The 26283-nt window shown below is 44.2% G+C and overlaps 1 protein-coding gene and 1 long non-coding RNA gene across 3 annotated transcripts in view; both read left to right on the top strand.

Moving 5' to 3' along the window:
- Positions 1-26283, top strand: part of LOC310687253 — a 208047-nt gene that overhangs the window by 97338 nt on the left and 84426 nt on the right. The window lies entirely within an intron of this gene.
- The window catches only part of SYT10 (synaptotagmin 10), a 40859-nt gene that overhangs the window by 7335 nt on the left and 7241 nt on the right, over positions 1-26283 (top strand). For both annotated transcript variants that reach the window (XM_083462038.1, XM_083462039.1), the window contains 3 exons: positions 5042-5402; positions 20284-20848; positions 24417-24537. In XM_083462038.1, the coding sequence (XP_083318164.1) occupies positions 5042-5402; positions 20284-20848; positions 24417-24537 (1047 nt within the window). The remainder of the gene's footprint in view (positions 1-5041; positions 5403-20283; positions 20849-24416; positions 24538-26283) is intronic.

Below are 26283 nucleotides of genomic sequence, written 5' to 3'. Positions count from 1 at the left end.
GACACTGAGTGGCATTAAAAGTCAAATCCAGTTAATTAAAAGCTGCCTCTCCAAGTTGACACAAGATAAGGAATACCATTTCTAAAACCTTGAATAGGCATCAGCATCTAAAAGTTCTTAAAAATCCAAAACAGTGAGACAACCATAGATGTCCTCACAGCCTCTGAGTACCATAATTGGTGCTGAACGGCAGTAATTACAGTGCTTAGTCAGGAGTTACCCTTAACACCAAAGTACATTTCTTGTCCTGGAAGCCAGAGTACATTTGCACTTTTCTTGTCTTGATGATTACATAGTTCCTTTACAATGTGGAGAGCTCACTTACCTGTCAGGAATACTGAGCACCAATAAATTCCAGTAAATCCAACAGAAACTCTAAATATACTAGAAAGCTACACTCACCCAATGCCAGGAGAGACCCCCAACTGAAATCCTGGGCAGCCACTGCTAGAGATTACAGACAGTACTGAACTATGTGGATCAATGGTCTGGCTCAGTGCACAGCAGTCTTTACATGATCTTCTGAGCACTGGCAGGGAGGTGGGTTCACCTGGAGAGAGAGAGAGAGTGGATTTTGCCCAAAAGAACCCCTGAACATGGGGTTGATTTTATCTTGGTATGATGCCTTGCAAGAACGATCTGCTTGATAGTAGCACAACCAACAGTTTTTCATGAAAATGGTTCAAAATGGTAATGCAGATAAGTTATGGAGAGGTATGATTCAAAATATAGGTAAAGGTAAAGGGACCCCTGACCATTAGATCCAGTTGTGGCCGACTCTGGGATTGCGGCGCTCATCTCGCTTTATTGGCCGAGGGAGCCGGCGTACAGCTTCCAGGTCATGTGGCCAGGTCATGTGACTAAGCCGCTTCTGGCGAACCAGAGCAGCGCACGGAAACGCCGTTTACCTTCCCCCTGGAGCAGTACCTATTTATCTACTTGCACTTTGACGTGCTTTTGAACTGCTAGGTTGGCAGGAGCAGGGTCTGAGCAATGGGAGCTTACCCCATCGCGGGGATTCGAACCGCCGTCCTAGGCTCTGTGGTTTAACCCACAGCGCCACCTGTGTTGCCTCTGAAGTGCACAGTGTCCAGAATGTTTTTAAAGGAACTGAAGTCCTCATTTGACATAAGCAAAAGTGGCTGCCCTTGAAAAAGATAATGGTTGTGTGGGATGTTTTTTCCAAGCACTGTGCCATTGTACAGAAGTTGAAAAGGGAACTGTTGGCTACCCTATTTAGCTGAGAGCAACTATTGGGATATTCCGAAATTGGCCTGCATCTTTTTCTCAACAAAAACAAAAACAACATGCCATCCATGCACAGCTTGAGTCCATGTTACAAAACCATGGCACAGTAGCCCACCAGTTCCTTACAACAGAATAATGAATTGCAAGCGGTGCTTTTCAAATGCGTTTTGTGGTGCATTGGGAGCGGTGGAACACGAAAGGTCAACTTGACCCAGTTTGACAATTATTGTTTTTCTGATTCAAAACATAACAAACAAATTATGTCGGACAGGAAAACAGTGACAATCTTGCGTCTGAAGTGGCATGAAGAGAGATGAAAGCTCTTTCTGAGGTTCCCCATACAGAAAGGCAGGTCATCATCGTGATATTGCATCCATCAGATGATGAGCACGCATGGATGATATGGTCTCCATAAATGTGAGGAAGCATGGTACAGTCTCTGGTTAACAACCAGTTATATTCCATATAGGAATATGATGGTCAATGATGATCAACACAGACCATCTTCCAGCCCACTTAGCTCTGTATCAGTATGATGTGGTTTCTCTTCTTCTCTCTAGCTTTACCTAAGAGCAAAAGAACATAAATAGAGCCCTGCTGGATCTTGCCAATGGCCCACCTAAGTCCAGCATTCTTTTCTCACATTGGCCAACCAGATCTATCTAGATAATTTAATATTTGTTTATTCTTATTATTTTCTTCTTCATCATCCACCTATAACAACGTACAAAACAAAACATGGCCTAATTCACAAGCTTACAGGCTTCACCAACCATTTGTTTTGGGCTACAACTCCCATCCATCCCAGCCAGCAATTCCAATGGTTAAAGATGATGAGTGTTGTAGTCCAACAGCTTCTGGAAGGCATTAAGTGGGGTTAGACTGAACCAAGATGAGACAAGACACAGAAAAAAGAAACAAGAAGAAATGAAGCAAAAGAGAGGGTAAAGAAACTAAAGGAATTCCTGAGGAAGCCTTGGCTGACTACTCAGGTCTGAACTGAGTAGCCCATTCAAAGCAAGTTTCAAATTCATTATTTGTTTGTTTTTATATTAACCTATTAACTCTGTTATATGGGCAGTTGTAATATATTGTAAGGGCTTATCCTCCAACTCAGGCATTGTACCTTCTTGATATCTGAGGTCATCATCTGAGAACTTTCCATGAATGTCCTCATGCAAAGTGGGTGGCAATGAAGGAAAGTGCCTTCTCAACAGTGCCCTCACCCCGGGTGGAATGCCCTCTGCAGAGGCACCCACCTGGTGCCTACCTTAAATTATGCATGGCATTGAGGTCACATCAGTGAGGCCGAGAGGGGGGTCTTGTTGTCTAGGGAGCCCAGGACCTCCATACACACTGCCTGGGCTTGTGCTCCAGGGAGGTCATTTCAGTGCTGCTAAAACAGTGGTTTGACTTCATCCTCAAAGGTGCACTCCATTGTCTCTTGAGACAGATGGATGACAACAACGATCAAGAAAGTGGCCTCTGTCATAACGCTAGAACCAGGGGTCATCCACTGAAGTTAAATGTAGGGAGATTCAGGGCAGACAAAAAGAAATACTGCTCCATACAGTGCATAGTTAAACTATGAAATTCACTCACAAAAGAGGCAGTGATGTCCACCACCTTGGATGGCTTTGAAAGAGGAGTGGATAGATTAAGGAAGAGTAAGGCTATCCTAGGGACGTGGGTGGCGCTGTGGGTTAAACCACATAGCCTAGGGCTTGCTGATCAGAAGGTTGGCGGTTTGAATCCCCGCAACGGGGTGAGCTCCCATTGCTCGGTCCCAGCTCTGCCAACCTAGCAGTTCGAAAGCATGTCAAAGTGCAAGTAGTTAAATAGGTACCACTCCGGCGGGAAGGTAAACGGCGTTTCTGTGTGCTGCTCTGGTTAGCCAGAAGCAGCTTAGTCATGCTGGCCACATGACCTGGAAGCTGTATGCCGGCTCCCTCTGCCAATAAAGCGAGATGAGCGCCACAACCCCAGAGTCGGTCACGACTGGACCTAATGGTCAGGGGCCCCTTTACCTTTAAGGCTATCCTTGGTGGATCTGCTGTCCCTACAGAGTTGAAAAAAGTAATACCAGTTGCTGGAAACCACAGGGCAGGAGAGTGCTGTTGTGCCCAGGGCCTGCTTGTGGGTGGTCACTGTGAGAGCAAGATACTGCACTAGGTGAACCCACCTGCAGTCTCTTCTTGTGTTCTTAATGCTCTTTTGCTGCCAGGAAAACACCTTTTCATTTTCCCTTCCAAGTTATGTTGTGATTCAAACATACATTTAGCGCAATAGATTTTTCACCTCTGCTTGCTGATTCAAATTGTTTCAGGGCTGTTTTTGTTCTCTGGGCATTTTTGGTATTTTAAAAAAGTAATGCATTTTGATCTGTTGCCATTTTTGTTTTGGTTACCTTGTATTATACTTCCTTGTTGTGCTTGTTAGAATTTGCTGTTTGTGTTGTAAGCCACCCAGAGAACCTTTGTGGTTTGGCATCATCAACATCTTCATCATCATTATTACCTAAACAAACAAATAAGGGTCCTGGTCCTGGAAATTTAATTCCTCTACAACCTCAGAAGGGGGAGAAGCAATGGGAACGCCTGTGTAATGTATTGATGTAAATCAGGGATGAAGAACCTCAGGCCTAGGATCCAAATTTGGCCCTTGGAGACTATCTTATCTGGCCCTTGGAATCCTCTCTTGGCCACACCTTCACTTGCCTTGCTTTACACCCTATGTTTTTCCCCCATGGTTAGAACCTGATAGTTAGAACCTGCACTCAATAGTTCCTCTTGCTTGCCTGGATCAAGGATGGGGGGGAGGGGAGAAACTAGCCTACCTTACAAAGGTGAAATTTACATTTGTGGGCTCTGACCAATTTTGCCTCTGGCCCTGCCTATCACTTGCATGTGGCACTCAAAATCTTACCCAGAAGACCCTCCAGCTGAGATAGGTTCCCACACTTCTGGTGTAAATAATGCTTGCCTGTGTGCATCGGTGTAAGCAGCAGAAGTCCATTTGGGATGCAAGAATCCCCTCCGAGAGAAGTTTGTGCATCATGTTTTCTCTTTAACTTTCTGCTTCTGCTTCCATTTGTTTTCTCTAGCCCTTGTCTTGCTCTTAATGTGCTCTCTACTGATTATGAAATATGATCAACTCTTTTGTTAGAAACACTGTTTGTGCCATTAATTGTATCATTATTCATCCCGCATTACGTAGAGGCATGAACTGTTGTGTCCTGGTGTGTGCCAGATGCTGATGCTCCAAGCTGGGTGGTGTAACTGTGGGATAGATCCATTTGGATGACGTAGCTATGAGATAAATCAGCCTCATATAACCAACATGCTTAACTCTATTTAATGCATGAAAGGGTTAAGACCATAAAATAAGTTGTCCTGCCAGGCTTAGCTAAGTCACACATCCTCAACTTGCATGGATGGCCACACCCACTTTTGGCTCCACCCACCATGGGGTGGTAGCTGGTGAGAACAAGGAGCATCAAGAGAAGGAATAACTGCTCCCCCACCTTCTGTTGCTGCTGACCCTGGGGGAGGGATCAAGTGGGAGCTCATGGGGGTCATATTGACAGACCTCCATCCTAAAAGCTAGAGCCTTCACTGTCAGAAGGTCACAATCCATGCAAGTTTATGTTGGACTTACTTCTGAGTAAATTAGCAGAAGGTTTGGACTGCAAAATTAGTCTACCAGTTATATCCATTACATCTTTGATGATTCTTGTAAGCAAACGAATTAAAGCTATCTGGATGATATCACCTTGTCTTCTTGTTCTTTGCAGACATCTCTGTCAGCTTGCTTGCAGTCGTCGTCAGCTTCTGTGGGCTTGCCTTGCTGCTAGTCTCACTTTTTGTCTTCTGGAAGTTGTGCTGGCCGTGCTGGAGGAGCAAGCCGGTGACATCGAACGCGACAAGCATCCCTCAGAGCACCTCCAGCGCTCCCACTGAGTTTTTGGAAGCTAATGAGAAAAAAGAAATGATTAAAGAAAACGGGAAGCCCTCCACGAAAATCCTTGAGGCGGCAATGAAAATTAGCCACACTTCACCTGATATTCCAGCAGAGGTCCAGAATGCTCTGAAGGAACATCTAATCAGGCATGCACGCATGCAAAGGCAGATCACTGAGCCTGCATCCTCATCAAGGTAAGAGAAATAGAAGCTAACACTTTAAAAATAAAAAAGCACCTAAGAAAGACCATTTGGCTGAGAATTAAGGAATGGAAACAGATGAACATCACATTCTTAGCCTTGTGCCAAGGATATAATAGATGCAGGAACAATAACCCTAGTAATATACACACTGATTTCTCTGACAATTTCAATCAATTTTGTGTGTGTGCCTGTGTGATTGGCAGGTTTACATAGGTCATTTTTAAAGTCTGTATCTCCTGAGCACATATATCCTTATTAAGGAAAGAGACCGTAGCAGTAAATTGCACATTAGAGTTGGTGATATAATTGTACAGTGAGGGGCAAAGCTCTTTTACATCCTAATCCCAACCATGTTTATTTGGTTACATGCCCAATTAAAACAGATGACTGTTTGCCAAAATAATAGGTTACCATGGTATGCAACCTGCAACCGTATGGCAGACCAGTTGACTGTATTGTCCTGCAAAAATAAATAAATTGATGACTAAGATCTTGCCACAACTCAACAGGAATCTGGGGAAAACAACAAGAGAGTAGTTAAATGTCCCTAACCACTTAGCAGGATGACACATGGTGTATAACTGCCATAACAAGTGTTTCCCCACCCACAACAAAGAATTTTTCCACTTGGAAAATGTTTGCCTGTGTTCATGCTCTGACATGGTGGTATCAGTGACATTCCTTTCTAAATCAGTGTGACTCAGATTGCAGCATAGATATCAGATACTAGTTGCACAATTCATAAAACATTACAGGTTCCCAACTTATGCTCCAGTCCTAGGCATGTTGCTAGCTATTGCTTGCTTGTTTTATTTGACACATTTATATTCTAACCCATGCAATTACAAACTTTTGTGACATCACTAGCAAATATTACATAACGTTTCCAGTCCTCCTTAATTCAAAGTACTTACTTTGAAATATCCCTGAAAGCTCTCATATTTCAAGGATGGGGAGAGTGCATGAAAATATGAACATCAATAAAAGGTGGTGTCGTGTTATTGTTGTGAGGGCCCCATAACAGCTGAGGCACAAAATATGTAAAATGAGACACAATACTGGAGCAATTTCAAACTTAACTGCTCTTAGTGATCAAGTCGTTTTTGAAAATAACAGCAACTCTTTTAACGGTTAACATTTCCATCCTTAACTGACATCAAGACATCTCTGAGAACAATATCATTGCACTTAGTACCACCTGTAGCCATCAATCAAGGAAAGATTTTATGAATAGAGTGACAGAGGCATCTAATTTTAATGCACAAGGAACATCAAGGCGTGAAATACACATGTCCTCCTCTGCAGATGAAAGAATTTAAGTAACGCTTTTTTCAGACACAGAAAGAGAAAATGACAGCTAGGAAGTGACAAGTGCCATGAGTGAAAAGTGCCATGAGAACAAACAGATAATCATAGATGCTGAATGTAAAAGTTCTGACTTTCTGCTTAGTGAATTATTTACATTGGTACCTCAGGTTGCATACGCTTCAGGTTACATACGCTTCAGGTTACAGACTCCGCTAACCCAGAAATAGTACCTCGGGTTAAGAACTTTGCTTCAGGATGACAACAGAAATCGTGCTCTGGCAGCGCAGCGGCAGCAGGAGGCCCCATTAGCTAAAGTGGTGCTTCAGGTTAAGAACAGTTTCAGGTTAAGAACGGACCTCCGGAACAAATTAAGTACTTAACCAGAGGTACTACTGTACATTATTGCATTTATGTGCAATAAATGCCTCTTTTATATTTGCACCAGAATAAACCAGTACAAATGTATCCAACAAGTGGGCACCATAATTGTTGAGTTCACATATGAGTATAGTGCGTATGAGTAAGTGAGCAATGATCTCAATGATATAAGCTCATTGCAATGAAATGCATAGGACACAGCATAGGCACTAGGGGAAGTCATGTTTGCATGGATTTTGTTTTTCAGCTGTGCAGGCAGCATATTTGTACAAAAGGACCAAGTTCATTTTTTCCAATGGTACTTTACCATAAAAAACATGGAAATGCATAACATAGTAACAAACAAAAAGAAAAACTCCCCCTACAGAATTTATTTTTTATATGCACTGAACTATGTATTTCAATTATTTATATAAGTGTTCTAGTATATATAAGCATTCAAGTACATATTTCTTTCATTATCTGTCTGTCTGTCTGTCTGTCTGTCTGTCTATTTGTAGGCCCCTTCCAACTCTACAAGTCTATAATTCCATGAAATCTGAGTTAATACAAGTCTGTTTCCACACACTGAGCACACAACTTTACAACAACCAGAACTTAAATATCATAGCCAAAAATGGTCAATGGTTATGTTTTCCATTCATTGTACAGTGGTACCTCGGGTTAAGAACTTAATTCGTTCTGGAGGTCCGTTCTTGACCTGAAACTGTTCTTAACCTGAGGTACCACTTTAGCTAATGAGACCTCCTGCTGCCGCCACGCCGCCGAAGCACGATTTCTGTTATCATCCTGAAGCAAAGTTCTTAACCCGAGGTACTATTTCTGGGTTAGCAGAGTCTGTAATCTGAAGCGTCTGTAACCCGAGGTACTACTGTACACATTAACCCACTGATGCATTTAAATGCAGTGGTACCTTGGGTTAAGAACTTTGCTTCAGGATGAGAACAGAAATCGTGCTCCAGCGGCGCAGCAGCAGCAGGAGACCCCATTCACTAAAGTGGTGCTTCAGGTTAAGAACAGTTTCAGGTTAAGAACAGACCTCTGGAACGAATTAAGTACTTAACCCAAGGTACCACTGTATATGATTTGGTTTGTATACAAAACATGCTGCACTACATTTAGACCAATGTTTCATGCACCCTAAGGTGAAATATCATATACAGCTTACACTAGACAAATATCTTCCATTTGCTTGTATAAACTCTATACACATGGAATAATACGCATCAGTTGGTTAATATTTATTTTATAAAGCAATTGTTTTAAAGTATGCTCAGTGCGTGAAAATGGACATGTATTAAAAATTTATAGGCTACCATGACTTCTGAATTTACAAAAGCATTTACTTTTGCACTTGTTGACCAGGGAATGTGCATTCTTGTTCTACCTTTGCCCATCTGAGTTCCATCAGACCCTGTCGCTGAGGCGGTCCAACCCCATGCATCTCAGATCTCAAACAGACAGACATCTGTCAGGATGTCAGGAGCATGGGGGGGGACCCATAGCAAAGCAACCCTACATTTCCCAGTGCTGCTGGCATCAGCAGCAGCCGCCACCTCCAGGCACCAAATCTCCATCTATCCATCCATCCTTCCCTCCCTTCTGCAGCTGGTATCAGAGCTTCAGCAAGTTGAGTGGCTGGATGGATTAGACAGAGACAGAAGCTGGTTGAAGGTTCTTGGGTGGGTAGGCAGAGGGAGGGAGGAGGGAGGTAGGAGTGGAACCTCTAATTAAAATCCAAACTGAAGAAGAAGCGCTGTGTGTGTGTGTGTGTGTGTGAGTGTGTGTGTGTGTGTGTGAGAGAGAGAGAGAGAGAGAGAGAGAGAGAGAGAGAGAGATGCTTGCCTCAAATTTACAGCTCATATTTGTGGCAAGCATTATGACTAACCAAGATTCCTATCCTGTGCCAAGGAAATCTGAAGCTCAGTGAAGTCTCTGTTGGTAGCTGGTTGGTTTCCCAGCATAGCTGCCAGTGCTGTACCAGATCTTCTTCTGTTATGTATCCCTGCGTGAGAATAATCTTTAGAAGCTGAGGTACTTGCCTGGAATCTAGTTTCAAGGTGTTGTCGGCAACGTGTTGCACCTTATGTGTTAGGATAACAAACAGTGGTGTGTGCCTAGGCCTATGTAACCCTTTCTCGGCAAATCTTCCAAATTCTCCCTCACATTTTTAATAATAACAATAATTAATTAATTATACCCTGCCCATCTGGCTGGGTTTCCCCAGCCACTCTGGGTGGCTTCCAACAAAATATTAAAAATACAATAAAACATCAGACATTGAAAACTTCCCTAAACAGGGCTGCCTTCAGATGTCTTCCACTGGAATCACTGTGTCACTAGCAAGGATGTCTTTGACTGACTCAATAATGAAACTGACTAATGAACCTAAGTAGTTTCCACCGAAAAGCAGCTTAGATAACCTCACATCATGATTTTTCTAGACACAGTCATCTAATATGGGATTTCACTGGTATAGCTGAGGGGAGGAGAGTTGAATGTGAGAAATCGTAATTGGAACACTTTACATCCTCTTTATGTTTTATGCTATTAAGGAAGGGGCCTGCTTATGAAAAGAAATCATTTTTCAAGTCTCTGGATCCCCAACAAGCAATAAATGACACCAGAATAAGTATTTCCACTTTGCTGTTGTTTATCTCCAGAGTGCAATTTAGCTTCACTTGAGAGTCCATGGCAGGCTGAAGAATATCCTTGTTGGGGGGGGGGGGACACAGAGAAGCAGACATTAATGGCAGGAAAGTGTTTTGGGAGCAATGTATCTTAATCCACTGCACCAAGGCGAGATCAACAGTGTTTTCTCCAAAAATAAAGTGAATTTAGGAGTGGAGTGTTTGAACATGAGGGGCAAAAGACTCTCGACCCTTGGCGTGGCCAGCCCAATACATTTTGAGGCCTGAGGCAGAGCATCAAATGATGCCCCTCCCCAAGTCAAGGTGCATAACCTAAGGGAAGCCAAAGGTGACAGACTCCCTCACTGAAAATGGAAGCTCAGTAAAGAGACCAATTTTCTGGGTGTTTAAAACTATCCCTGTGAACAACAGTAGAGAGGCCTGCTCTAACTGTTTGTGGTAGCATTTCTTTATTAAATTGCAGCCAGTGAAGAATGTCTTGTGTTCACTTATTATCCCCCACTCAGAGGTTCACTGTGATGTGGAAGCACTTCTGATGCAAAGCTAGTTCTTTTATTTATTTGCACTCAAGGAAAGTTCTAAGCTTGGTGGTTTTTCATGTGAGGCGCAATGCTTCGTGTATCAGGCAAACACTCTTCACCAAAAAGTTTAAAATCTTAATCGGCACCCTTGTTTAACACTAGTCTCAGGATAGACTATTTCCACCTAGAATGGCTGCTAGTATTCCTATACCAAAACACTCTCACAGCCCCTTCTAAGATTTTGACTTTCCTCTCAGGGAATCAAACTGGGTTGCCCTGCCTAGCTGACCCCTAATCCCTATCAGAACAGGTCCCCCTCTCCTGCATGCCTCTATCTCTTTAACTGTCAAGTGCTGAATTTTTGACTCAGCAGTCCTTCATGATTAACTGACATTCTGACTAGCTCTGATTGGTTGCTGGGTCGCCAGCAGGCTGACTCAGGGCCTGTCCATCACACCAAGGTATTTTGAAAGCCAAGGTAAAAAATAATAATAATGCCCTGGGTTCTGGAGAGCGCCTCTCTAAAGTTTCATAGCTTATTGTAAAACATTAAAGCAGAAGGAACTAACCTATGGGCCTTCAGATGTTGTTGGACTCCCAGCTTCCAGTACCTCTGATCATTGACCATGCTGATGAGAATTGAAGTCCAGCAACATCTGGAGAGCCACCTCTGCTTTAGCCACTGCAATAGCAGTGGTGGTGCAAGAGCTTTCCGAAACCAACCTGCCGACAATGCTTTGTTCTATAGAAGGACCTTGTGTACCTCAGAACAAGACATGAGCAAGAATGTCCCTGAGGTGAGCAGTGGAAGGAGGAGGTGCCACTGCTGGAACACACATAGGCCGACTTCACCTCAGGTTCTGAAATGTCTTGCATTAACCCTCCCAATCTTTCAGTAATATGTGGTAGTACATGGGCTTTTTGTTCATTTCTTCTTTTGTTCATAATTTTTAGCCACTGTAGCAAACCACAGCAGCGACTCACGCAGCCTCACAGCCATTATGCCCAGAATGCCTTGCTCTGAGTAAATACCCCCTTGACCTTTCTAAGGGAGGAGGTGGCAGGCCAAGCCAGTGGACCAGGGAAATGCCAGTTTGCCAGGAGGGAGGCACAACCACCTCCTGAGGCAATTGCCTCCATTTCCCTAATAATACAACTGCCCCTGGGTCTTATGATGTCTAGCCTTAATGTAATTAGGTTTTCAGAGAGCCAGTGTGGTGTAGTGGTTAAGAGTGGTGGACTCGTAATCTGGTGAACTGGGTTCGCGTCTCCGCTCCTCCACATGCAGCTGCTGGATGACCTTGGGCTAGTCACACTTCTTCGAAGTCTCTCAGCCTCACTCACCTCACAGAGTGTTTGATGTGGGGGAGGAAGGGAAAGGAGAATGTTAGCCGCTTTGAGACTCCTTCAAGTCTCAAGTTAAAGCGGGATATCAAATCCAAACTCCTCCTCCTCTTCTTCTTCTTGTTCTTCTTCTTGTTCTTCTTCTTCTTCTTCTTCTTCTTCTTCTTCTTCTTCTTCTCCTCCTCCTCCTCCTCCTCCTCCTCCTCCTCCTCACAATCTGTGTTTTCCTATTGTACAGACTAATCCATGGAATTTGGAGTGGATCCTAACTCTAGTCTTCCTTGCACAATCCTGAAATGTGGGTTAGAGGTATGGGGTCCAAGTGTAGGCATGCACTGAAACTGCTCAACTGAATAATACAATATGTTTTTTGGATGCAAGACTTTCTTAGTACTCTGACCCCAGAGACCCTTCCATGTCAGAATTCCGGTTCAGGTACTTGCAGCCCCAGCCTGACCCAGACGGAAGGAAAATCTCCAGATACAATTACTAGCAGAGGCATTTTTTAAAAAAGAATGGTGGGGAGGTTAAAATGAGTTTTCGGGCTTTGTGAAGAGGTGGAAAAGCAATAACATGCAAAATATTGCAGCCATAATTAATGGCAAATTGTCTGAACTTCTTTGTCCTTGCTCGTAATAGAACAGCCAGGAAGGATTAAATGAAAATCAAAATGGATGGCAACTATTAGAAAACCAAGATTAAAAACAAATGATACCAAATAATACATATTCTCAAGGGGTGCTGAAGGTTTGCCCAAGGGCTCAGCAAGGCAAATTGAATATGTTCTACTTGTTGGACTCGATTGTTTTAACCAATCAAGGAGATTCCTTCCGGAGTTCCTCAGTGAGAATCTTACCATTTCTGTAAGTACAAGAAAGCAGGTTTTGAATTAGGGAAAGAGATGCAGAGGCAACACAGAGACATTCCAGGTCAACGTGTCAGTTAAGTCATCTCTCATTCAAGCATTTCTACACATGTTGAAGCTGAATGGAAATCAGTGTAATGCAGAGGTAACCAATGTGCTCTCCAGCTGTTGCTGGACTCAGCTCATAGAATCATAGAATCATAGAGTTGGAATAGACCACAAGGGCCATCGAGTCCAACCCCCTGCCAAGCAGGAAACACCATCAGAGCACTCCTGACATATGGTTGTCAAGCCTCTGCTTAAAGACCTCCAAAGAAGGAGACTCCACCACACTCCTTGGCAGCAAATTCCACTGTCAAACAGCTCTTACTGTCAGGAAGTTCTTCCTAATGTTTAGGTGGAATCTTCTTTCTTGTAGTTTGAATCCATTGCTCCGTGTCCGCTTCTCTGGAGCAGCAGAAAACAACCTTTCTCCCTCCTCTATGTGACATCCTTTTATATATTTGAACACCATTCCTAACTAATGGTCATGCTGGATGTGGCAGATGGGAGTTGTAGTCCAACAACATCCGAAGGACACCACGTTGGCTATCTTTGATCAAATGGAGGCATAGGCAAACTCGGCCCTCCAGATGTTTTTGGCCTACAACTCCCACGTTCCCTAGCTAGCAGGACCAGTGGTCATGGATGATGGGAATTATAGTCCCAAAACATCTGGAGGGCAGAGTTTGCCTATGCCTGACCTAATGCCTGGTTCACACATGCCTGTTCAACTACTGGTGTCTCATCACTTGGCTAATAGCATCTGGTGACTCATGGACAGACAGAAGTCATATTTGATGCAGCGGTTAAATAAATAAGCAGCTGTTATCTGCTTTAACTGCTATTTTAAATCTGGGGGGGGGTTATGCTGTAATTTATTGATTTGCTTTAACCTGCCTTTGGAGGGTACCTACAAAAGTAAGCAGGAAACCCATGAAAAGGATCCATCAGCAATATACATGCACATGTGAATCAGCCCTGGCACGGGAACAGAAAACTCTATGGGAATATATCTCAAATTGTGAATGGCACAGCATTCTCTATAAGTGAGTGTTTTGAGTTCCCATGCTGGTTTGGAGCATCCAAAACTGAGTCCGTGTGTCTACCTTGCACAACCAACAAATCAGATGAAGCTGAAGGAAAATGCTGTGGGTCGCCTTTGATTCCAAGAAAATGTGGGGTCAAGAAGCACTCCCACCAGGTCCATCCTAAGCAAGCAAACTGAAAACCCATCTACCACAGACATGATTGTCTGTCTGAGACCCTCCGAGTCTCCTAGATCAGATTTGTCAAGTAAGTTTTGGGGCAATGGAACTTGCAAGAGCAGGGAGGGGAAATGGGAGCAGGGACCGTTGTGGAACAGTGGAGAGCTGGGCAGAGATTGGAAGTCCATAGATAAGGGTGGGGGCAGTTTGACTATATTTAGTCTTCTGTGCACCTCCAAATGTATGTAGAGGGTAACTAGGGATGCACAGAACCTGCTGGAGGAATCCAGCCGGCTGTTTTCTCTTCCGCTGCTTCTCTGCAGCCAATTTCCATTTTAAAAAATCCACTGTCTGAATTGAGACTTCGCTGCCATTCTGTGAGCTTCCAACCTTAACCAGGTTGCCAGGTGTCTGAAGGCTTTTGTAGTCCAGGATCTAAGTGCTGGCAAAGGTTGCATTTTTTAATTCACCCGGGGAGCTGGAGAGATGAAACAGTGCCCTGAGCAATACAACAAATCAGAGTGCAGTACACCAGCCTGGGAAAACAGGGCAGCAGGTGTGAGCCATTAACGTTGCGGCATCCCAGCTACCTAATTGGCCGCTCTTCTGATACTTCGGCGCAGCAGTCACATGAAGGCCCATTGTTCCTGCAGACTCGGAAAAGCGTTCCCATGTTGCCATGGGAACGACAACGCATTTAAATAATTAACGCATCAATTAGCCCTATCACTGAAATGTTGTGACTCGGAACCCGTGCAAACTGCCGTGGCATCGGGACATTGGCTTACTAGAGCGAAAGTGCCACTTTACATTACACCCGCCTGGGAATAACTGTTAGTGGCATATATAACATTGCAGCACTTCAAAAGATGGGAGGGTATGGCAGAGGGAGATTGCAATTTAGTGATTACATCATTCTGTATTTTGAAATGGGCGTTTTGAATTTTAACGGAGCATTTGGCAACTTGGAAAAGACATCTCACATTCCTTTGAAAGGAAAAAGCAGGGGGTGAGCAGATGTACGGTTACTCTTTCAGAAACAGGGCAGCTGAAAATGACTGTGGCAATATAAAATCATAGAATTGAAGGGTTGGAAAATGTACCCCAAAGGCCATCTAATCCAACTTCCTGCAATGCAGCCACCCACAGCTAAAGACTCCCTGACAGATGGCCGTCTGTTCAGAAACCTCCAGTGAAGGAGTCCGTTCTGAGGGAGTCCATTCCACGGTCAAACAGCTCTGACCGTTGGAAAGTTCTTTCGCCTTTCTTGTAATTTGAATCCATTGGTTCAGGTCCTGCCCTCCGAAACAGCTCAAAACAAACTTGCTCCATCTGACAACTCTTCAGATATTTGAAAATGGCAGTTGAATCACGTCCCATATCATCATCAAAGAAAGACAATCGTAAGACCTTTGCTATTTTAATCTATAGTCTGTCCCATTCCAATGGCTCAGACTGAGAGACTGCCTTCTTCTTCTTCTTCTTCTTCTTCTTCTTCTGCTGCTGCTGCTGCTGCTGCTGCTGCTATTATTATTATTGCAAAATATTCATTATTCCAATGTCCAGACATGAATGCTGTCGCTTCTCAAGGGCGCCGACTTGGTCCCCAGATTATGGGTGCCCAATGGCGCCTACAAAGTACAGTAGTACCTCGGGTTAAGAACTTAATTCATTCTTAACCTGAAACCTGAGGGACCACTTTAGCTATAGGGGCCTCCCACTGCCGCCGCGCGATTTCTGCTCTCATCCTGAAGCAAAGTTCTTAACCCAAGGTACTATTTCTGGGTTAGCGGAGTCTGTAACCTGAAGCGTCTGTAACCTGAGGTACCACTGTAATGTGACGCCATGACATCACGATGTCACATTATGTCAGAGAGCAGCAGCAGTGCTTCCGAGGCTTCGCGGGGCCTCAGAGCTCATGTCAGAGGTCTCACACATGACTTCATGAATACTGGAAGTCACATGGGAAGCCTGACACAGCCTCAGACATTGATTCCAAGGCCCCACAGTGTGGGGGCCCAGGCACCCAGGGCCCCGTAGAGTTGGCACCAGTGTTCCCTATGTCGTGAAAATAGCACCGTCCATGCACAAAAGGTAAGTATCCACAGGCTTTCTGCTTTCACACAGGAGCCAGTGTGGTGTAGTGGTTAAGAGCAGTGGACTGGTAATCTGGTGAACTGGGTTCGATTCCCCGCTCCTCCACATGCAGCTGCTGGGTGACCTTGGGCCAGTCACACTTCTCTGAAGTCTCTCAGCCTCACTCACCTCACAGAGTGTTTGTTGTGGGGGAGGAAGGGAAAGGAGAATGTTAGCCGCTTTGGGACTCCTTCGGGTAGTGATAAAGCGGGATATCAAATCCAAACTACTACAGGCTTTGGGAAACAGTAAGTTTGCAGAAGTCCAAAAATTAGAGCCAGTGAGGAGAGGGTCTGCTCATCTGACTGTAAAGGGGGATGAATGGAAAATCAGGTGGGAGAGGGAATGGGATTGAGTATAACAGACCATAACAGAGAGACTGAAACAGTGAACACGAACACAACACAGTGCAGCATGTTAGTGCTGGTCTCATTTGTAAAGAATCCTAATCAGTAAAAGCTAAAAGTGGACAGGCTAAAACAAAGATAACTTAAAACAGCAGAGCATTAAGTTTTCCACTTGGCTGAAAATGGGAAGAGAATGAGCCTGTTGCATCTCTCAAGATCATGGGTACGAGCCCCACATTGGGCAAAAAGATTCCTGCATTGCAGGGGCTTGGAAGAAATTACCCTTGTGGTCTCTTCCACCTTCTGTGATCTCCCCAGGGACTGCATTCCATCATTTGAGTGCCAGCACCCAAAAACCCCTTGTACTTGCCCATCATATTTTCAGCAGAGATGGGACAAAGGGCAGGCCCTCTCGTTCCGCTCTCAGGGCGTGGTCATGGTCATATGGCAAACAATGGTCCTGGGGCCCTCGTCTGTCATGGACTTTTCAAAGGAGCCCTTCAGTTTGAGCCTTCAAATTAGTTACTTGGTTACAGACAGCAAACATAGCTGGCATAGGTTCAACATTCTACGGCCCAGTTCGTGAGCGACATTTTGGACAAACTGCAGCTTCTGCAGCCACACAGAACACAGAACAAAAGAGCATGAGAAGAGCCGGCTGAATCAGGCCAATGGCCTATTTATTCCAGCATCCTGTTCTCACAATGGCCACCCAGATACCTGTGGGAAATCTTCAAGCAGGACCTGAACACAAGAACATTCTGCCCTCCTGCAGCTTCCAGCAAGTGGTATTGCAGTAGTTCAGTATGGATGTAACTAGGGCATGAATGGCAAAGGTCAGGTCCAGCTATTCTAAGTAACGCCACAGCTAGCCAAAGATGGATAAAGCCCTCCTAGCTACCTCCACAAGCATGACTATACAAACAGACATAACTAAACTAATATTATTACATATTTGATTCCAGGATGCTAAATGCGCTCCTTCTCAACCTAAGCTACTTCACAGGGTTGTTGTCGGGGAGAAGAAATGGGATATTCACTGCCTTAATATCCTTGGGGTAGGATACGAATGTAAAAAATACATGAAATGGGTGCATAAGCCCAGAGTGCATTTACATATTGATAAACCACAGCTGATTGTTGCATCTGAATGCAGTCAGCGTGCTCAGATGAAATGTGATGAAGAGACAGTGGGAGTAAACAGGCTTACATCTGTGCGGCTTCCACTTAGTTCAGTCTGACATTCCTGTTCAACAAAAGATGGCTACAGTACTTGAGGGTTTTCCATTTAGCAGACACTCTGGGTGTAAATGGAAAGAGTGCTTTTTCATGAAGTACAACACAATAGTTTCCTCATGGACATTTTGTACTCCCGGTATGAAAGAGCGAGTGTCACAGCTGGCTCTCTTCTTTATTTCAGTGCACTCTAAAAATGGAGACCCTGAAGAGTGCTAAACAGGTACAGCTACCTTCCCCATGCATGGATAACAGGGGACATGCAGACAAACTACCTAATGACATTACATTTTGTGTACAAAAGCAATTAGCAGACTGGCAAATTCAGCTTTGATAGGGGTGAAAGAATCTTGACTAAATTCAGTAGGGCTGGGGAGAATGAGGTGTTAAGAACGTTTAGGAAAAATCTGTATGTCCTTGGAAAAATAAAAAAAAAGTACAGGGTTTTGTTCATGCAAAAAAAGAAAAGTGGTTTTTTTTTAAAAAAAAACCACAATGTTTTAATTAAGCAATGTAATCTCCAGGGCAAAGTACTCAACAGAACACTTGAACATTGTTCCCCCCGCCTTAGTGAATTCAGATCCGGCTAAACATCAGTGGAATATTTACCTTTGTAACCTGCCCTCTACTGATCTTCTGCTTCCATTCTCATCCTTTTCTGCATATTGAAAAAGAAAGGCTTCCTCTCTTTTTTAGGTTGTTAACCATCAAGCAACCAGCGGACCTTTGTGGGGTTTGTGGCACAATCAAGTTTCTGGAAATGCTTCAAATTAATACGGATAGCCAGCTTATTAATGAATTGGACCCAGAATTCTTAAATGTCACTGACCTGCAACTCTCATCATCCCTGGACATAGGAACCAGCTCCTAGAGGTCAAGGTCTCTTCACACACACACCCCAATAAAATACTTGAGGGGGCTGCCCCCCCCCAAGTCCATAGGCATTGCCATTCAAATGGTGTATGCGTGCCCTGTCATGTGATTGATTATGCAGGGCAGGACTTATCCCCCACACACACACACACACAATAAAAAATCAGGTTTGCACCCTTGTCCCTGGAGATCTTGTTTGGTTAATTCACTTGTAATGGTTATCATTTGTAGCAGCCAACAATTGCCTGTGAGGTGGGAACAGACTATGTCCAACACATTCTCTCACACGTGGGTAGGCAAACTAAGACCCGGGGGCTGGATCCGGCCCAATCGCCTTCTAAATCCGGCCCGCGGACGGTCTGGGAATCAGCATGTTTTTACATGAGTAGAATGTGTCCTTTTATTTAAAATGCATCTCTGGGTTATTTGTGGGGCCTGCCTGGTGTTTTTACATGAGTAGAATGTGTCCTTTTTTAAAAAAATGCATCTCTGGGTTATTCGTGGGGCATAGGAATTCATTCTTCTTCTTCTTTCAAAATATAGTCCAGCCTCACACAAGGTCTGAGAGACTGTGGACCGGCCCCCTGCTGAAAAAGTTTGCAGATCCCTGCTCTCAGTGGTCTCTGCCATGGTGTAGGGTCTCAGCTTCTCTTGTGCAACTTGACACTCTCATTTTTGCCTTTTGCTGCTCTAATACACACTGACCAGAAATAGGGTACCCATTTTCCATCAAGATTCTTTTTTCTAGGTTAAGCATGGCCATTCCCTTCTGTCTACCAAAGCGTGTTCTCCATAATAGAGAGCACGTGTTGCGGTGGGGGCCAAAAAGGCCACCCCACTGTTGTTGGGCAAATTGGCCACATGCTGTGATTGGGCAAGGAGTGTTGCTGGGGAGAATGTTATGTTGCTAAAGTGTGGGAGGGGTCAGAGGTCTTAAATGCAGGGCTCGCAGCCTGAGGCCTTCTCTTGGGCTGCGTGCACCGGATCACCCGCCCACCCTCCCTGAAAAGGGGGGGGGTGGTTCGTTGTCCTCTGACCTTGCTATGCCTGTCATGGGGTCATCTGCCTTGGGGCAGGGGCCTGGTAGGAATTTTGTCCATTTGGCTGATTGGCTGTTGCCATTTGGTTTTTGCCTACTGCATAGCAAATCGTCACAACTTGTAAGGTTGGCGGTTAGGCATTGGTTAAAATTGGTTGGTGGCAGGGTAAGTGCCTACCCCTCCAATGGTGGTGCGGAAAGGTAATTCCGTTAAAGGAATCCAGGGGCTTGCCATCCCTTTCGTCCTAGTCCCTGGCATCGGACTTGGGCCGTGCAAGCCCCCAGGGGGCATGTGGGTGAGAGATGGGGGCCTGATGCTCAGCTTCATTTCTCCCCATATGGTTCTCCCATACTGGCTTCTGCTGGAATCCGGAAGTCAGTTCTGTCCCCCAGACTGGCTTCCGCTGGAATCCGGAAGTCAGTTCTGTCCCTGGGGCAAGGGCTTCTGCTGGAATCCGGAGGTCAGTTCTGTCCCCGGGGCAAGGACAGATAGTCGTAACCAATGCCTAAGCAACCACTCATGTGTGTGTATTTAAATAAAGTTGTGGCCAAATTCATGCCAAAAACCTTAAACAAAAATTGATGTGTGAAGTGTGAGTTATTGGGGTGGCCTGGGGAACTCGACGCGCAAATAGGATTTGCTTTCTAAACCCTTTGTAATTTTTGTACCTCTCCTCTATATTTGATGCTGCTGTTGTTTGTTGTTGTCTTCCAAATTGTCAACATTCTTCTTGAACTGAATCATTGAATTATCTTCCTGGATTACCTAGTGTTGTTAGTAATTGTTCTCTCTAGAGAGTTATAACAGTAATGGAAACTTGTTAAATGTGAGTGGTTGATTTACTCCTCTCATTTTTAGCTATATGAAAGTTATTCTCTTTCCCTTTGAGATTATCAGTGTTAATTTCTTTGTCTTTGCGCATGCAGGCACAATTCCTTCAGGAGGCATCTGCCAAGGCAAATGCAGGTGTCCAGCATTGATTTTAACATGGGGACAGATCCTGTTTTACAAAGAGGGGAGACAACTACCAGCATTGGAAGGATAAAACCGGAACTTTATAAACAGAAGTCTGTGGATTCAGAAGGCCAGAAAGAGGATGTGAAAACTTGTGGGAAACTCAACTTTACCCTTAAGTATGATTATGAAAATGAGATGCTTTTGGTTACCATTGTCAAAGCCTTGGAACTACCAGCTAAAGACTTCACTGGTACATCAGATCCCTATGTGAAAATCTACCTTCTTCCAGACAGGAAAAAAAAGTTTCAGACACGGGTTCACAGAAAGACGTTAAACCCTGTCTTCAATGAAACCTTTCAGTTTCCTGTAGCCTATGATCAACTTTGCAACAGGAAACTACATTTCAGTGTATATGACTTTGACAGATTTTCTAGACATGATATGATTGGAGAAGTCATTCTGGATAACTTTTTTGAGGTCTCCGATCTCTCTAGAGAGGCCACAGTATGGAAAGACATCCATTGTGCCACTGCAGTAAGTAGCATATCTCAAAATGTGATACGTGATATAAAAAGATCATGAATTATTATTCGACAGCATTGTACTTTGTAGGACAAAGATCATTTCACCAATATACTAAGATTGAGATGCATACTTTCCCCACATCAATAACTGCCAGATAGAAAGATGGTAAATATCCTGCACTTTACAGTTGGGAGGAGAGTGTTCAGTCCTGTCCTATCTCAGATAAGAACATACCGGTAAGTGTCCTGCTAGTTCAGATAGCATTCTGTTTCCACAGCGGCCAACCAGATACCTTTGAGAAGCTCACAGGCTCCTGTCCTCTCGGCAGCTGGTATTAAAAGGCATACTTTTTCTGATCCTCAAGGTAGTAGTACACAGTTATCATAACAGGCAGCCATTGATAGCCCTACCCTCATGATTTTGTCTAATCCCCCTTTAAATCCCTGCCCAAGTTGGTGGCCATCACTACAAATTCCACTGCTTTAATTAAACACTGTGCGAATAAGTATTTTTGTCTATTTTAGAAGAGAGGGGTTAGTTATACCTATCCACTTTCTCCACACCATGAAGAAGTATTGTGTGAAAAAGTACTTTGTTTTGTCTGTCCTGAATTTCCCGACTTTCAGACTCGTTGGATGACCCCGGGTTCTAGTTTTATGACAGGGGGAGAAGTTAGGCCTACCAAATTTCTCCACAATATACATAATTTCATACAACCCTAAAATGGTTCCCTTTATTCACCTTTTCCCCAACTAAGCTGTAAAAAAAAACTCCAACTACTGTAAGCTTTCCTCATGGAATAATTGTCCATCTCCTTGTCTGCACCTTTTGTAGATCCCAGTACAGATCTTTATGGGATCCATTGTTTACCTCTTTCCCACTATAAAAAACGGTTCATCTATTCCTAATTTTTGTTTCATTACCTTTGAACCAGTCATCACCATTAAAAAAGGTCCCGTCATCCTTTGGCTTCTCAGCTGCATGTTGTGAAGGAGAATGGACAATTTCCATCAGAATGTCAATGAGAATGGACAGACATGGAGTCTGTCATGAAAGAAAATGTCCTTGAGGCAGTGAAGGAGTATGATGCTCTTCACACATTGGGAGCAGGATGTGTGCAGGATGGAGATAATCTCTTTCTGATCACATTAGAAATGTATGCCCCTGAAATCATGATTTTTAATCAATCAATTTACTCTTAGATATCTAAAAAGAAAGCAATACATTAATGTCACCCTGATCTTCAAGGATGAAATAAATGGGCCACGGGTAACAACGTAATTTCAGGAAAAGCCATAGAATGAACCTTAGACAATTATATACAAAAAACAGGGTTATTTACAACTTGGTTTGACTCACAGCAGACTCACTGAAATTAATAGACCTAAGTTAGTCATGTCCATTCATTTCAATGTATGAAATTTCAACAAGCCTTTTAAACAAAGATCTGTCCCAGTCTGGAATTGTTTAAAATATGTTTTAATTCTTTTAGCCCTTGTATGTTTGCTGCCCTGAGCTCCATTAATAATACAATGACATACCCTCCAACATCCTGCTGATCAAAATCAGGATGCTCAAAATTTTTTGGTCCCAAGTTCTCATGGGAGTTAGCTGACATCCCTCTTGGCAATCACTAACTGATGGCCAACTCCCTCTCCCCTTCACCCACAAATGCTGAAGGCAGTGTGTCATTTTGGGGGGAGAAAATGGTGTCCCTCACCACCACCACTTTTTAAAATGACACCACCACACACATATGCCCTGAAACAACGTTGTTCCTGGGGCATTCAAGGAGGCGGAGAATGACAAGTGCCAACCAGTACCCACCAAGAGCTGCTCCTCAGTTATTCTTAAAATAAAGTCCAGCAACATCTGGAGAGCCACAGGTTCCCAGCCACTGCTCTAAGCATCTCTGAGATACTACATCAGTGTTTCAATGAACTGAATATGGAGAAAATGGTACACAAAAAGAAGGGGGGAGTTTTGTTATAGATAGCACTCCTCAAATATATAGGGGTGCCACATTGATATGCCTGTTCTAGAACATACAAATAGGTGTCAGCCCAACCTAATGCTGTGAATTTAAGGGTCTACTCAGAAGTAAGTCTCATTTAATTCAGTGGAGCTTACTCATTTAGAGGCTAGGCTTGCAACTTTAATCCATGCCACACTGCAACTTTATCCATATCCTTTGATACGCCTGCGACTTAAGTAAATACTGCATCACATTAAATACTTCAGACTGCAAGGCTTTCAAATTACATCTGATGGTTCTTAAAAAATATCAAAATGGCCCACCAGCATGCAAAAAAGAGTGAGAGCATCATACCCTATACAGAGCCTCAAGGATCATCCAGTGCTTCATTTTGAGCAAGACTTTTGTCCTCTAAAATAGAACACTATCGTTAGAGACCTGCTAATACACATGCAGCTGAACATTATTGCTGTTCTTGCCTTCTGACATTAGTACAAGTGCCTTCAGCTCTCCGAGACACACAAGGCCAATTATAGTGTGTGGCTTACTGTGGCTGTATCCTGATTTGCTGGTAATGAACTGCTTTTTAGAATTTTAAATAATAACCTTGCCGCTTCGCGGAAAAAGAAGAAGCACGGATTGAGAGCTCCAACCTTTCAGCTGGAAAAGAGTTGCTGTGTGCAGCAAGCAAAGCTTTCTCTGTAGCTTTAGTAACAAAGGTCAGAGTGGTTATCCAGCGAGCTCACCCTACTCTGGATGGCACCTGGTCTCCAGGGTCTCGGGTGGAGACCTTTTATTATTTTGCACCACTTCTATATGATCCACTTAACTGGAGATGCCAGGAACCAAACCTGGCCTTTCTACAGGCAAAGCAGGCCCCCAGCACTGATCTAAGGTTTGCAGCCTTCAAACTTGTGGGCTATACCTTGGGGTTTTACTAAATCGTCAACATCCAGCCCAAACCAGGTGCAAAGTAGTGGTGTAGGGGATGAGATGAGACGTACTCTTAGAATTAAGGAGCAGGGTACATCTGTTCATGTGGCCAGCACAGAAATTTTATATTGTTTGCCAAAACTGAGCTCAGAGTCATTTCACCCAAATATTCATTTCTGGTTGCCCCCATGAAAACCTTTCTTTCAGCAGTCTACTTTAGCACCCCCACCCGCAGGTTCTTTTTGCAGTTACTATTGTTAGACAACTGGAGGAAGCAGAAAGCCCTGGCATTCCCCTGGCTAATCTACTACAAATCACCCAAAATAGTTGACCTTCCCCTGCTCTCCGGTGCCTACCCAAGTTTCTTGTTTCATCATGAGCAGTTTCCTCCTTTCAATGGCAACTCCAAGATTTTGGAGGCATTCGGGCTTCTTGCCATCAGTGGAGTCCATGAACTCCTAGCTGTTCAACACAAGATCAAGAATCAGGGCATGCTGAGTAGCCTCAGCCTTGATGTTCACCACATCTGTTGCCCCTTGCTCCACCCACCACTGGCGTGGAGGTCCCCCCATCCAGAAGGTTGCCCATGAAGGAATATGTCCCTCAAGCTGGAAAACGTTGCCTATCCCTGTTATAACCTATGTTTTTGTTTGTGCTTGTTTTTTTCAGGAAAGCATAGATTTGGGGGAGATCATGTTTTCCCTTTGTTATTTGCCAACAGCAGGGAGGATGACCCTCACAGTCATCAAATGCAGAAATCTTAAAGCTATGGACATCACTGGCTCATCAGGTAAGTGCAATGTTCCTTTTCGCTTAGCTTCACCTGTGGGTAGTGATGACTCTCTGGGGAAGGGCTCTTACCATCAGGATTTCAGGGCATTTGATCTTGAGTTCACAGACGAGGAGAATTAAACAATACGTGGATCTCTTATGTTTCTTTCCATCACTTTTGAAAACAAAAAGCAACACAATAGACAGTCTGAGTGGAAGCAACTGCTTAGCCCTCTCCTTTCCTGTCAGTTCCCAACACCCACAGCTCAAAATTGCCTCCCCCAAGCTGCTTTTTCTTGAGCAGGGGAAAAGATTCAAGGGAGAGAGAGGAATTCTGTATCTTCCCGTACTTGCTTGCTTGCTTGCTTGCTTGATTGACTACAAACACCATTAGCAATGTTCTTAACTTGCGACGGCTTCTGTGCATTTTGCAGCTGCTTTAGGATGCAATTCTATACATACATAATTAGAAGTATGTTCTGTTTAGTTTGCTGAATTAGTTTGCTATCCACACTTCCATTTGTTCTGTGTTTTCTTCCGCTTGTCTTGGTGAAAGATAAGTACAAGTTTTGTCTGGGATTCTGATTCCTCATGCCACACCTTACTCTGCAGTGGCATAGCGTGGGTTGCCGTCACCCAGGGTGGGGCAAGTGTTGCATCCCCCTGGTGGACTGGGCAGAGGTGGGGAGCCAACAGAGCCCACAAAGGGTGAACAGAGCTCGGGAGGCACTTTCTCACCTTCTTCTTCCTCCCTTCTCAGAGGGTGGCAGTGGCAGCGCCTTCCCCCTTCCTCCCTCTCAGCCAGGCTGGTTGGCGCACAGGTGGCAGTGGTGAGGCACAGGGGTGGGGCCACACTGGCAGGAACTCAGACTGGCAGAGCTTGGGGCTGCCCTCAGGCAATCTGCTGTTGCCCAGCAGCCCTGGCCCCCCTGCTGCTGTTGCCATGGTAGCTGCCTGCTGTTGCATCTAAGCCTTCTTCTGCTGGGGGTTGCGCTGCTAGTGCCTCCCACCGCTCCTCTGCATCTAGGCAGTCTATGACAGTAACAAGAATAATAATAATAATACTATAATAATAATTTATTATTTATACCCTGCCCATTTGGCTGGGTTTCCCCAGCCACTCTGGGTGGCTTCCAACAAAATATTAAAATACAATAGTCTGTTAAACATTAAAAGCTTCCCTAAACAGGGCTGCCTTCAGATGTCTTCTAAAAGTCTGGTAGTTGTTTTTCTCTTTGACATCTGGTGGGAGGGTGTTCCACAGGCCGGGTGCCACTTCCGAGAAGGCCCTCTGCTTGGTTCTCTGTAACCTCACTTCTTGCAGTGAGGGAACCGCCAGAAGGCCCTCAGCACTGGACCTCAGTGTCCGGGCTGAACGATGGGGATGGAGACGCTCCTTCAGGTATACTGGACCAAGGCCGCTTAGGGCTTTCAAGGTCAGCACCAACACTTTGAATTGTGCTCAGAAACATACTGGGAGCCAGTGTAGGTCTTTCAAGAATTCAGTTTGTTTGGGGGGAGCTTATATGAAGTTGCACCACACAGTCATTATCATAACCATTCCAGTGCATTTTCCCATCACTCTTTATTGCAAAAAAAAGTCTGAATTTTCAAGGAGGTGGTCTCACAAAAGCACCAAATCCACTTTTAATTAAGACACTGGAACTTACAGGGATGTGACTGAATCCCAGCCAAAAAGAGTGACAATCTGCTCCCCAAATTACATTGAACCTGGTTTGGCATGTTGGGCTTTTCATCACCCTGA

The sequence above is a fragment of the Podarcis liolepis genome (assembly GCF_965112155.1).
Source record: "Podarcis liolepis genome assembly, chromosome: 10".
Taxonomy (NCBI): domain Eukaryota; kingdom Metazoa; phylum Chordata; class Lepidosauria; order Squamata; family Lacertidae; genus Podarcis; species Podarcis liolepis.
This window is presented reverse-complemented; position numbering and strand designations above follow the sequence as displayed.